This window comes from Oxyura jamaicensis, chromosome 2 (assembly GCF_011077185.1).
Source record: "Oxyura jamaicensis isolate SHBP4307 breed ruddy duck chromosome 2, BPBGC_Ojam_1.0, whole genome shotgun sequence".
Taxonomy (NCBI): Eukaryota; Metazoa; Chordata; class Aves; order Anseriformes; family Anatidae; genus Oxyura; species Oxyura jamaicensis.
This window is the reverse complement of record NC_048894.1, coordinates 83,450,757-83,465,939: the sequence shown is the minus strand read 5'-3', so window position 1 is coordinate 83,465,939 and position 15,183 is coordinate 83,450,757. Positions and strand designations below refer to the sequence as shown.

Below are 15,183 nucleotides of genomic sequence, written 5' to 3'. Positions count from 1 at the left end.
CACTGTGTGACTGGAGTGTTCCTACATAGTATTTTTTAAAATGTATTAAGAACTTGCTTAAAAATGATAATGAATAAGCAGGTAAGAGTACTAAAATTGTAGTTAATAAGCTACTTTGTAATTGAAAAAGCTAAGAATATCTCAACAAGGAAGTGAGAAACCAGAAAATCAGTAGAAAGAATAACTCATCTAATATAGCAAAAAAAAAAAAAAAAAAAAAAAAAAAAACCACCACCACCACCAACAAAAAAACACCACAAACCAAAGACCTGTCTGCTTCTATAAAGTAAGCGTTGCGAACTGTTTATTGGCATTGTATATAGGAAGGTTTGTATTATAGCACCTCTGAGATGTTATTTTAAGCTTTCAACAATGAATGCATCAGAAAATCTAATGCACAGATGATTAAACAAAATGAGTCCTGGCATATTTGGTAGCATTAAAACTTATAAAATACATCCTGATGTCTAAAATCTGTCAGCATTAGAGATTTAGGAACATTTGACAAATAGTTTGAAGATCATTCTCCTATGATATACTGAGCACTGCCACTGAAAATCCTGGTGCAACTGCTATTAACCAACATCCTTCACAGACCAGCTCAAACAAAAAGAGAAAAAGAAAATGGTGGAGGACAACCAAATGAGAGTCTTAGAACAAACTCTCCCGTGGAAAATGGCAATGAACTTTACCATGTACACACAGCAATGTTTCAGCCAGCAACCCCATTACATCTTCTTGCCTTACATTATTTCCCCATCCAGTGGTATCTTGAAATGGAAATCTGAAGCTTGTATCCAGTCATCAGTGGAAAGTGTGAAAGCTTATTGGGGGTGGCATGTATTTAAGGAATGTTAATTAGCATACTAGCAGCACAGAGTATGCACTACACTCATCAGCTCCTGTAAAACAGTCAGCTTTCTAATCTTTTCTTTCTGACATTCACCGTTTCCTCCAGATAATAATGACCCTATTACCTTAGATGAATACAACACAAAAGTCCAGGCACCCCCTCAGAGGTCAACTAATATTTCTGTCCCTTGCACAGCCTCAAATTTTACATTTTATTCAGAGAGAAAGATTTTCAACATCAACTGAAGAAAGGTAAACAAGAAAGTTCTTGCTAGTGTGAAGCAAAAGCAAATTCAACCGTCTCCAAATGTTCTGGCTTTGCTAAAGAGCATCCACACAGACTAAGTGGGATGAAATTATATAAAGAAGATGGATGAAGGCCAAATAAATATCCGAAGCAGATACAGAGGGGAGAAAGATGCATCTAAGAAATAAAGAGGGTTTGAGATCAGAAAGATATTAAAAAGCCATAATATGGCCTGGCTTCAGAAGGAAAGAAGACCAGCCAGCTCAGGACAGGCATTTGAATTATTGCAGCTATCTGGGAAGGATTCAGGAGGTATAATATGCACAGTCTTTTGCAGGCAGATATGAGCTTATTTCGCACGAGATGACCAGAAGCCATTCTGCTATGACAGCATACCATCAAGCACTTGGTAGTAAGCCTTGCTGCAAAGCAGTGTAAATATACTGTGTCAGGCAACATACCATTCTCGTGTGGCCACAAGTCCTCAGGCTGCCCCAGACCTACAGTAAGCTCACATCAGTTTGCAAATGGGCGTGCACATACACTCACAAAAAGAAAAGAAAGAAAGAAAGAAAGAAAGAAAGATTTCAAGACCAATGTGCAATGATTCCAACAACTACCAGGTGGGAAGAACTGAGGTTTGCAGGAACAAGGATGGGAGAAGCAGTTGGGAAAAGTTAACAGGAAGACAGATCGTGGTGTGCGGAGACCAACACTGAACATGCATGTTTAGGGAAGGGGCACAGTGAAGGCCCAGATTTATAAAGGGCAATTCTTACAGGCAGCTAGTTAACTGAGACAGATTAAACATCAGAAGTGTGAAAACTATTACATGGTACAAGTCCTTATGGAATGACTTCTGTCACAGTGATATGAGCAACCTTTTTTCTAGGGACTTGAATGTTTTGTATAGAATTATAATCTTTTCAAACCAAACTCTTTTCAAAACTCTTCAAAATCAATACAACTCAGATACAAATACCTAGCTACAAAAGCACAACCTTTTATAGATGATATATGCATATACATACCCGTATTTAAGTCCAATCGAAGTATATTTAGTTAGCTACAAACGCACAACCTTTTATAGATGATATATGCATATACATACCTGTATTTAAGTCCAATACAAGTACATTTGCAATAAATTAATACCCTCTGTATTTCATTCTCTTCTGATTACATATAAACAATCAATAATAATAGTTATTAGTTTTTCCCTTAAACTTTTCTTATTTCAATTCTGAAAGGAAGATAGTTCATTTGGTGAAAAGCACAAGGAGAAAAAGGTGCTTGCTATATATACAAAGACACTGATATTTTATTTGCCTCCTAATCAAATAATGTTTTTTGATTTACCTTTATCTGATGTATTTCTGATTTATATGCAACATACAACACATATTGTATCATTGATAAATACTACTCACCTAACAAATTTCCTGTGATGTATGTAAAAATATTAACTAATTAATCTTCATAACATGTCTCTGAGATAGATTACAGAATCTCTACTATACATGTAGAAAAAAAAAAAGAAAAACACAACACTTAGAGAACTTGTCTAATAAGTTAAAGCATATAAATGCACCAAAATGGATTGGAATTCAGAAATTCCTATGAGTTAATCCTTTTGTAAGGCTTTGTCAGAACTGAAACTCTTCTTATTCATCCTATTTTTAATCTCGCATCTACACTGACTTTTAGGAATAGATAGGTCATGTTGCAAATGTTTATGTAAGTGTAATTTGGTGTTGCGTATACGCATTTGGTATATAAATATAAATACATACCATATTTTCTAAGGATCTATTTAGGTATGCTGGTTGTACAATGTTAAACCGGTTCATCTCTTATTCCACTCCAACTTTCATCCTCATAGAGCAGAAAAAATGTACTTGATGTACTTATCAGAACTTTACCAATGGCATCGAGAACTTTTAAGGCATGTTACTTTTTTTAAGCATCTTCATTACTTTTTGTTTTAATTAAATTGGATGTAATAGTGACAACATACTGGCTTCACTTAAGCAACTGGGGGAATAGGAAAAATCTACAAAGAAAAAAACATCTGTAATATACAAACTTTGATGAGAAGATTGGTGAAAGCCATTAAGAAAAGAAAAATGCCAAACATCTAGAGATTGTTTTAGAATGCCCTGAAGCTTGTTTTCTAATTAATTTCAGACTTGAAGTTTACTGCACTGAAAGTCATCTTCGTTGCTGACAGACAAATTATTTATTTTACAGATGTCTAAGAATGAGAAATAATTCAAGATAAAGCAATATGATTCAGGCAAAGCAAATGTTTTGCTATACTCACCTTAGGCACCCAGTGGCATTGCGCAGCACCTGTGATGAATGGAGTTGTATTTTATGATCATCCTGGAGCGGAGAGTTTTCCCATCCAGAGTGAGGGATGATCACTGCATTGGTCAACACTGCAAGGGCATCCTGGATGATTGGCATTTTCAGTGCATCACAGGAGGACAGATTCCAGAGAACTCCTACAAAAAAAAACACAAACAAACCAACAAATGACTAATAATTATGACTGAATAGTTTTAATAATGATTGAATAGTTTTAAATTCAAAAACAAATACCAAAACCAAACCACATTATTGTTGCTGGTAACTAAGCTGTTCCTGTCAAGAGAAAAAAAAAATCTGCATCGTAAATGGGGCTGAACGATACCTGAACACTTTCACAATAGGAATACAGCCTTGAGTACACAAATTGTCACAGAACCACTGGAAATTTCTCAGACCTAGGCCTCAGCTCATTCTTACTTTCCTTCCCGTGGAAACAGCAGCTTGGCTTGACAGATAGCCTTGAGGGGCAAAATTCAATTTTGCCTGTATTGCTTTCAAGTCTTGAACCAACAATGCAAAATATTATAATCACCATACATACATGATCACCAAGGTTGCAAATATGAACATTAAATTATACTATCAAAAAGCAAAGGGAGTGATGGTGGGTGGAAACTGCTAAAGACCTAAGAACGTGGGCTCAAACATTTATAAATATAAGCAGCAAGAACACTACTTGCTCCAGGCTTTCTTCAGCATTCTCCGTGTTGAAGGAGAGGTATAATTAACAGGAATCAACCTACTTTTTCTGGTTTCCATTTAAAATTAATTACTTCTACAGGAAGACTGTTTCAGTTATACAACTTCATGTTTTAATTATTTTATACAGAACTGTATATAAAGGCAGTTTTGCATTTTAATGTAAAAATTTTGCTTAGCATACCAATAAATGTGTAACTTAAAATCATCTGTATATGGTAAAAAGACAGAAACTGACAGATTTTAGCTAGATACAAAAAAATAACAGAAATAAGAATACTGCTCTTTTTTTTTTCCTCTTATTAGTTTAAGTCTTTGTTTGATTTCTGCTATGAATACCTTTATGAAAAGTAATACAGTATTTAAAGGAATAAAAGCATTCAGAATGATATTGATATTCACTTATCTATAACCTGTTCCTGGTAAGCTTCATTGGCACATCTACTGTTCTTGAAATACCTAGTATTTTGCTGGGTTTATTCAGTATAAAAAACAATGTAGTTGTCCTCTTTTTTTTTTTTTTTTACATTTATCTAGATAGGTGTAAATGGTATGCAAATCCTTCCCTCTCCAAGGCCTGATTTAATACTTATGCAAGGCAATGTGTTGCTTCTTTGTGAAGAAGTCCTGTTTCAGACCTGAAGCAGAGAAGAGTTGTTTGATGGTAACAAAACAGGACTTTGGGCTTCAAGAACTAGTCATAAACTGGAAAAGCAGGAAAAAATGCAGAAGAATCAAGCATAAGAGCCCTTTCTAGCAAAATGCTTAAGAATGTTTATGTACATACTATCCGTTATTCACTAGGTTCTTCCTAATTAAAAGTCAGCTCATGTAAACTTCATCTTTACTCCCATATTTTCTACTTTAAATACACTTGATATTGCACACAAGAGCTTTTGCTCAATAAACTTCCATAGGAACTGGCCAGCTCCAAATAAAAACCTACTGGTTCACTCAAGAGCCAGAAAATAGGGTCTGGTTTCATTAACTGGAAATAAAACCTTCACAGTAACAGAATGAAGGGCTCACCAGACTAGATTCAGATGTTCTGTGTTCTCCTAAATGATTATGACTTAAGGTAGAGTTAAACAAAACAGCGCTGCCTGGTAAGCCTGACAGTCTTCAAAGTCGTTGAACCTATAAAACTATAAGATAATCTTCTGTGCTATAACAATGCCTTTTACCTGTTTTTTTAATGCTACCAACTACATTAATGAATGAAACAATTTAATTCTGCCAAGTTATATTTTATTTCCTCAGTTGGTGGACTCTGCTGCTTGCCGAGATTGGCATTTTAAGTGCCTCCTTGTACTTTCCCTAATTAAAGGATTTACAGTTATAAAGGGAACTGGGAATTCATTTCCCATTACTTTTGCTCAGAAGGACCTAGAGTTAATTTATGTGGAGACAAAGATGACAACCCCCTCCTTGGACTTTCCAAGAGGCAGGAAGAAAACACGAACATCTTTTACCTGAGGCACCTTCCAATGTGGACCTATCTCTGGTCCGTATGACTGAACACATTTTTCATGGCCCACATGTATTACATTCCCTTTTAAGACTACAGTAAGGAGTTAATCATAGAGATCATTTGCCACTTTGCTCTGAAAGCCCTGACTGAATTGGCTTTCCAAGCACAATAAGCAAGTCTGAAATAGTACTCAAGGTGCCTTGACTCCCCCTTAATATTTGCATGCTATCAGCTGCCTATAGGAGGAGAAGGGACTGAACTCGGAGTATCTATGATTCATCGAGAATAATGGAACCTACCCTGCCAAATATGGATTGGAAGAGTTGTTAATCCAAACTAATCATTTAACTCATTATAGTTTACCATCTGTAGAATGACTTTTGTGAGGGGAGAGTAAATAAGGAACTGGTCAGATCAATGTTGAACATCTCTTACTCAATCACTTGTGTTTGTTGTACCTTATCTCCTCCTTGCATCTAAGGTTGTAATACATTGAAAGGAGGCATTTTGTCTCCCTATTTGCAAGCCATTTCAGTTTCTGCTGAATGCTGCACAGAAAATGAAAAATAGCCACACCACACTGATCATGTCTATTTGAAGGTTGAAGCTTTCATCCTTACATAAAAAGAATTGAAGACCACAGAAAAAGTATCTTGCAATCTCATTTTGAGTTTAAACATGAGAAACTTGTACTGAAAGCAATCCAGCTGGAAGATGGATTTGGGGTCTGAGTACCAATTACCAGTCTGCAGACATCAGATGAAGGACTCTTCAAAGAGTCTACTGGAATGCTTGCTATGGAGATCTTGCTGTACCAAGTTAATTCTTCTGGAAGTGCTTATCAAAGGACATGCATTTACTAGGTTCAACAGGTTGTTAAACGCACTAGAGAGAAATTATCTTTCCTAAGAAGGCCTTTCACAGACAACAATCAAATTTTAAAAATTTTGAAAAATGTTGTAACCAACATTTTTAAAAGCTGTCTTACAATTCACTACAAACAGCTAAAAGGGTTTAAACTGAATTACTGGCATCAGTGGCCACTACGCATGTTTTTTTGTTCTCTATTTCTCTCTAATGTGGTAACACCAATCCTGCCCTAATTCTTTTAAATTATGCATAGCTGAAGAACTTCATCTTAAGTTACATTTAGTATAATTCTTAGTTCTTCTACTAGAACAATATCATATGGGTTTCTATTACCAGTTTTGTTTTGTTGCCATCCTTTGCAGAAATACGTATGCCGGCAAATCAGAAATATATCACAGAATCATAGAATGGTTTGGGTTGGAATGGACCTTAAAGATGATTTAATTCCATATATACCTTAACAGGTATGTACCCCTGGGATCTTTTGACTGTACAGATGTAGTTCATAAGGAAAACTACACATAGAACTTAATTAAAGTGATTTAAATTTGTTCCATTGGAAGAGGGAACTGAGAACAGAAAACCAGGAAAAGTTTTGATTTACCTTTCTCTTAGCTGAAGTCTAGATTGAAGTCAAAGTCTAGATTGAAGTCAAAGTCTAGATTGAAGACAGGACCAACAGTTTTAGAAACACAGTCCAGACTGATGGGATGTTACTGCTGCTCAACAGTGTGTATCCACTATGCCTTCAGCTTAGAAATAGCACTGCTTTCAGCATAAATCAAATTAACTTAAGCTATTGCAAAATATACAGCATCATTTAACCGAAAGGAGCAAAGCAAAATATTTTTAAAAATTTAAGACAATGTAGTGGAGCAGGCTGAACACACGAAAAAAACACCATTGTCTTTAAATTGGGAGCTCAAACTCAACCCGACTAAAATCTTCAACAGATTTTTTAGCCAGTGTTTTACTCAGAAATGGTACTTATATATATAGATCTATAGACAATGGATAAAAGTAATGACCTGATTAGAAAGGTACTATCCCTATTCCACTCAAAGTTAAAAAAGTAGAGATAATATAATTCCATGCAAAAATATCATCCTAGCAAGAGACCATGTACAAAATCAGGAAAATCTAAACACTTATTCAATGTATGATTTAATGCCACCTCAAATTATGACTTTTATATATATAAGACTCCATACAACAACTTAGACTACTTACATAAATGGAAACCAAGAAACTGAAAAAGTCAGCTTTTACCAAAAGCATTGTCCCTTCCACACTGTCACTACGGATTTTACTTCTGACTGTGCTGCAGAAGAAGTATGTCACCAAATCATGACAAGGATTGTAAGTAAACAAATATTACTGGGAGAAAAAAGACCTTTGATTTTTCTCAATTTGGTATGTTTAAGGCAGCCTTAACTTATACTTAAGACTTGGCTTATTGAATATTCTTTGTTAAAAATAAAAATCTAAGTCTTCTAACTCATCCGGGCTTTTCTTTCTATCTTAGGTTAATAGTTTGGTCATGGTCTGGTGCAGACTCTGATTTGGTAGAGTTGAGACCCTGCCTGCCTCACAGTAAGAGTACAGCTTTGGCAGGCTGTTTGTTTATAAACTGAAGGCGTGCTGGTACTTCAGAGAGTTACCTTCACGCATAAAACAAATCAGATTGAAATCTGAGAGCTAAATACCCTGCTGAGAAGCTAAGCACAAGGGATCTTTTGCTGGTGCCCTTAGGAAAAGCATCTTCTACCCCAAGCTCTCAAGTGCTAGAAAAGTCACTTACTGGCTCTTACTGCAGCTGCGATGCGCAAGAGCCCCTTGTAATTGTAATGCTGCTCGGCAGAGCTGATCAGCTCCATGGCAGCAGGGTGTGGGCTCTGTATGCATTACATCAGTTCTGCTGATGCAGGGCAGGGGCAGAGATGAAATCATTTATCCTACTGAGAAATGCACATCTCTTTAAATGCAACTGGTGTTTAAGAAGCACAGGAGCCACCCTACAACTTCAGGAAAACTTAACTGATGTACATAAAAGATGTCAAACATCAACCACTGCATCATTTCTTAATGCTAAGTGCAAGAATACTTCACAGCTAGCTCAACCATCAGGAACTGGTAAGTAACAGACTTTCGATAGGTGAAAAAAAACAACAACCACAAATGGCCATTTGAACTCTGTCACCTGAACAATTCAGAGCATAAGATAGCTCCTTACAAGAGCACTTCATAAATAAATAAATAAACAAATAAATGAAATTGGCCTAACAGGTAAGGAAGCTTCACTACCTTATGGGGACCTTCATGTAATCGAGTACATGCATGTACATGCACAAAGGTGGTTTTCTATGTACCTGTGCGTAAGATGGCCCATGAAAAATGCAAATTGAGAAAGAATGGGTTTCAATGAAAGTCATAAGCAGTTACTAGTCCATGGATCAGAAAGTGAAGCTGCAGGCAGTTCAGTTCTTTTCTATCTGCAGCCATTCTCAGCCTTACAAAGCAAAAACTTTCCTGGAAAGAGTATAAAGTTTTTTATTTTTTTTAAATTTGCAAAAAAATACAAGCTTGATCTTGACTGAATAGTAATTATAAGTATTTATATTCTGAAAAGCAAACTCTTTCCTTCTTGATTACTGCTCTTTTCATTCCAAAATTAAATATAGGACTTTATTAAAACCTAAAGGACTGATTTCATTATTGTTTTCACAAACTTTGTTGAACAAATTCTGTCCAAATGCTATTGCATTAACTGAAAACGTCTATTTACTTGTAACAAGACTGAACTTTGACCTAGCATTACTGCTCTCCCTCTGCTGTACACTTTAAAATAATATCTGTGTAAGGGAAGAACTATCGGAGAAGATAGACAGGTATTAGCTTTAATGTCAGACAGCAGAGAAATTACCAGAAGAGTTAAATTCAGTTACTACGGAAAGATCAGTGGTTTCAGCTTTTTTATTTATTTCCCTAACTGATGAAATTAAACTGGTCCCATATTACTGCCATAAAACACAGAAACCAAATCAAAAGCACTTAATTCTAAATGAGAGAAATACAGAAAAATAGACCGTTTTCAAACAAAATTTCACCCTAATGCATAATGACAATACCATTCTCAATTAAATCCCGTTAGAAAAAAGGGAAATTGAACAAGCATACAAACAAGCATGGATGGGAAAATATTTTTTTTCAGCATTTAAACACGTAGTTTACAGAAGATTTTTTTAGAGCACCCACAATTAAAATACATGTTTTGTAATAGACACTAAGACAGACCAGAAGTGTTATACTTGAAAATGAACATCAAGTTAAAGCTCTAGGAACTAAAGTCCTTTCTCGTAAGAACCATTTAGGAAGTTAGACCTATAGTTACATGCAAAATGAAAAGCTCAATGTATACTTATTAAAAAAAAAAAAAAAAAAAAAAAAAAAAAAAAAGCCATACCTTAAAATTGATATACAAGGTAAGACAGGACTGAAATATGGATTACTGAAGGGAAGTGGGCCTAAAATAAAAAATAAAATTTGCTTGGCGACAATGAAAAAAGCAATTCCATCACAAAATAAAATGTTCCATCTTATCCTCAATTTAGTTAACTTTTTTTTGTTGTTTTGTAAACAAAAAGTGAAATACTCAGACCTATCTCAAAATATTTTTAAAAGAAAATTTAAGCTTTCTGTGTTGCAAACACAAACATTTCAAACTACAGAGTCCTTTTGAACTGCAAGTGTTTTAAAACTCCATCACTCAGGCAGGGGCATCAAAATTATATGCCAAACTAATTTTTTCCAAAGGATTACTACTTGCTGAAGAAGTTCAATGCAGATGTTACGTCAAGCCATATGCTGCAACAGATGTCCTCTATTTATCACTCCAGATTGTCTTGTTTGATATTTCATCTTAAACTTAGATTTGACCAAATTAAAAAAAAAAGTAAATATGAAAACGCTTCTTGTAGTATATTAGCAAGCAAATTATGAATTCTGTCCCTTTCATTGCCATATGAATAACCTGAATGAGTTTCATAGAAGAAATTGCATAGAAGATGCATCTCCCTGATCGTACAAGGAAAAGATGATTATTTCCAATTGTGCCTTGAAAGTTCACTTTGGTTCATATGCGAGTTATTCCAATTCTGGAGAGGAAAAGCAGGCACAGAGGGACCACCTTGGGCTGTGGGCTAGGACCAGGTGTGGTAAATTCAGGACAACTGAGTAAGCGCAGCAGGGAGCTGGTGGCGCAGGCCTCAGGCTGTGCCATGGGGCAAGTCATGGCAGAGGCAGCCATGGCCAGGTGGGCAGGAGCTTGCTGCCTCCCCAGCGCCGGCTTCGCTCCAGGAGGGCCTTGAGCTGTGGAAGCAGCCCCAAGCAGCCCCTGTAGCAGAGCAATGAGGGACTTGCCCGTTGTGGACACGGCACTGCTGTCAGCCGAGACCTCAGGAAGCCATGGAGTCATCGCGACTCCCCCCATTCGTCTTGAAGACGACTGACACTGTCAGCCTGAGGAAGGCCTTGTGTCACAGCTCTATCCGTGCTCACAGTGACACACGGAGTGTAACTGACACACCAGATCAGTGCCCTGGCCTGTCACTAAGAAAGCAGAGCGGAAGATTTTGGACAGCATCTGTTTAAAACCCTTTCCATATTTAATCGGTAACAGCAGGGGTGAATGAGTTCATCTGATCATTCAGAAAAACTTGAGAATGACTCTTCCTGAAAACAACAAATCCTATCAGTCGGTTTCCCCATTTTCATGGCCAAAATAGTGACAGTTTATTGAGAAAGGAGGGAAAAAGCTGTTTCATAATTAGACAGTAAATTGTAATAGATTTTGTAGAAAATTATTCCACTGAAACTGTCAATATTATTTGCTTAAGTGTTATTTGATCAGACAGCATCATTTCTGAAGCAAAATTACACAATTTATTAAATTACTTTTACATTTGCCATTACAGATGAGCTACAAACAGAATGTGTTTTGAGCAGCGCTGCAATTTGTTGGTGATGCTGTAGCCCACAGGCTGGAAATCAGCTTCCCAACAACTTACAGGAACAAGCAGCGCTGCCTTCTCCTTCCCCGGTGTGTGAAGAAGATGGCTTGTCAGGACAAGGATTTTGTGCCACAGTAACTGGTACCAAATAATGCCTTCCCTGGATTTGTCTGGAAATCTCTCTTGCACTTCTAGAAATGCAATGTTTTCTGTAGGTGATGAAAAATCTAAAATTTAAGCATTATCAGACCGTAGAATTGTACTGTAGAGTACAGCATTGTTTCTCCACTTCACCACTTCTGCAGGCCAGGTACCTAGGCCTTTATTAGTTTTACTTCTGCTTAACTTTGCATAATTGTGTTATATGCATAATTTTATTAAAATAGTAGCAGCAATTACTTTTCTGCATACAACAAATCCTTGGTTTCCCTTTCACCTCATAATATCTTTTTAAGTGTAACAGCAAGAGCCATAAAGTATAACATGTAAAGTTTCTGCTATGGGGTTAAATTCATACTTTTACTGCAACCCAAAATTTTAAGATTTGGAGGAGTTTGGCATTTTACATGAAATTCTTACTGACTCCCAGAACTCAGGAAAGAAGGAGGTCGAAGGATATCTTGTATACAAATATCTCAAGCAATGACAGAAAGTCAAATTATTAGGTAACTTTGTGAACTAGAAAGGCTTCTGTGCTCAAAGAGAAGAAATATCAGTAAAACTATACTATGTAATTCCTCATTCAGCCATTGGCTTTGATCCAACATAAACAGATATGAATTTTCAGCCCAGAAATAATTTTATTAATGTTGAAAACATCTATCATTTAAAACTCCAAATCAGAGGTAAATTAGTACAAAAAGATTTAATCAACTTTTAAAATTGATTTTGCTAGGAAACTGTACTTACAATTACATCCATTTAATGAAACAGCAGGGAAGATTAGAGATAGTACCTGTTAAATCTCCCTTTTGAAGAAAATGCATTTAGCTTTTAAACATACAAGCAAATTTAAGTGGCTAAGCAAGTAGACTTTAAAATTATGAATCTTATCCTAAACCTAATATTAAAAAAATCATTTAAAAGTATCCCTAAGAAAAAATTAGAAGTTTTTTCTATTCCATAATCTTTGCAGCTTTTGACTGTAAGCAAGGTAAACACAGAGTTTGTAAGTCACCTGCTTCTGTGCTTGGTAAGTTCTTCTAAGCACTTCTTTAAAGTTATTACAGGGAATTTGCATATCTGCAGAGGAGAAACTAAACAAGAAATGAATTAATGCCTTTTATTGCCCAAATCAAAAGAAACGCTTCTGAAAGCTGTGTTTTATGCTAGTGGTTATCTATTTCCACACATCCCCTTTCTAATTTCTGTGATTGACAGGACAATGTGGTTGGATGTTGGAGGTGCAGAATAAGCTAATTCACAGAGCTGCATCTTAAAAGGCATTTGTAAACTTTCTTCATTGATTCCATTTTCTTTAACTACATAGACTTACATGCCCCAGAGTATATTCGGCAGTCTTATTAACTTAGCTAGGCATATAGTGAACCAAATTTACATCAACCTTCTAGTAATGGTATTATGGTTACACCTCCCCGACTGTTTAAGCACATATATGGCTTTTCAAATTGTCTGTTTGAAAAGATTGTGATAACCAGCATACATACCCGAACCTAAAATGTATATCTTCATGATCTAATTTTCAGTTACTGTAAAGCTGAACGCTTCTGTTTGGTTCCAAAAACAAGCTACCTTATACATATATACCTTCCTACTTATCTTTTTATATTAAATATGAAGAGATGATAATTATTTAGACCTCTCACTGGCCAGGCTTCCTTATACTTCCATTGCTTCATTATAACATTTAAATATAATAAATGGGACACTTAATACGACAGACACTGGAACAGAACATCTAGTATAAACCTGAACAACAACAAAAGGATATAATAGATTTTTAGAAATATATCAAAGAGACATATTATAACAACACAACTAATAAGGGTTTGTTTTTTCTTTACTTAAGTCAGTGGGAATGTCTCCTGGGAGTGAGAAAAAAACACCTTTTATTAATCTTCAGATCAAATCTCCCAGGTGCAACAGGACTAAAAATAGTTGCCACCTCTTAAGTGAAAGTTTACATCACTATAAAATGTCACATCTGTTTTTACACACTCCAGTAACTGAGCTAATGTCAAGGGCACTTTTTCAAAGAATTATTAAATTGATAAACTTCTTCAAGATCCTAAGTACGGAAGTTATTTCCCATAATATTGTTAAATATTATTTACCATATGTGAAATCTAAAGCCTAGTATGTCAAGAAGTTCAATTAGAAAATGACGTCACAAATAAGAAACAACCACTATTGTGTTACTTTGGCTTTGGGAATTGCCAACAGAAGAATTGGCATTGTACAATAAAGTTAAAAATGCTAAAGAACAGTCCACAGTTACCTAAAAAATGAAAATAAAAATCACAATAAAGCTTCCACTGAGATTAGCCAAAGGGTCAATTTAAACAGAATATTACCTTAAACTTGCTTTACACATCACTGCAGGCTCACTAACTTGCTATTGCACTGATTAGCAAAGACCCATACAAACCTCAAAGAGACCTTGCAGAGTTTCCTGACCAACCTGCTGATAATTTATACACCTACTAATAAGCAGTATGCAATCACAAAGAAGTTTAAACTGCAGTGTTTACCTCAAACCAGATAGTTATAAGCAGGATAATATATAAAAGCTTTCAGTAACACTGACAGAGTTATCAGTAAGTTTATAAATATCTCATTTGAAACATCTGGCAAATGCTAAAAATGCAACATAAAGCATAAAACAACTACATAATAATGTTGCGTAACATGGGGTGACAAACCAAGCCAAAAAGCAAACTGGCCACAGTTGAAATTAGAGACAACATAAATACATGATAGAAACCAAAATACATGAGGTAGATGAAAATTTTTCATGTCCGACCTTACTATATGCCAACACTTGGGGAACTAGTCATTCTTTGAAAGAAATATAATGTACAAAAGTTTATATATATATATTTTGGGAGGAACTGAATGTATTTTTTTGATTCAATGAACATAAACGTGAATGAAATATACTGGGACTACACATCTATCTTTCTATAGAGTATATATTTAGAGTGCTACATAGTTTGTGCTTTTTTACATTTTGAGGGGTAAAATTACGATTTTCATAATTTTTTGTTTTCATTAGACAATAGTGAAATCTCTGACACCTTAATGTCAACCAAAATAAGCGGCAGGCTGGCTGCCAGTACAAGTAAGAAATAATTTTCCCCATCATTATTTATAGCTTTATTTCTTTTATCATCGTGTGCTTTCTAAAAGTGGATCATCCACTTTTACCTTTCAATCAAATATGGTATATCCAGCTTGAAAACTTTTGATAAAGCCATAGAGGAGTCCTGTTTAAAAGGAGCTATTTCTAATTCAGCTAGCTTATTATTCATGAAGCAGAAACAGTTCTTGCCCTAGTGATGGATTTTGTCAGAATGAAAAGGAGTTCACATCGTTGCACGTGAAACAGCTAACCAGTTACCAGATGCAGTTGATAGAACAAGGAGCAAGTGTAGTTTGAATCTATCAATACCTGCTTGACCACACGTTCTCTACAATGAATC

General features: G+C 35.6%; 1 protein-coding gene across 9 annotated transcripts in view; it reads right to left on the bottom strand.

The window, feature by feature from the left end:
• CTNND2 (catenin delta 2) overlaps positions 1–15,183 on the bottom strand; it is a 647,710-nt gene that overhangs the window by 128,940 nt on the left and 503,587 nt on the right. For all 9 annotated transcript variants that reach the window (XR_004748506.1, XM_035318757.1, XM_035318750.1 and 6 more), the window contains one exon: positions 3,423–3,606. Coding sequence is in view for 8 of the 9 variants with exons in the window: in XM_035318757.1 (XP_035174648.1) it covers positions 3,423–3,606 (184 nt within the window). In the remaining variant the exon portion in view is untranslated. The remainder of the gene's footprint in view (positions 1–3,422; positions 3,607–15,183) is intronic.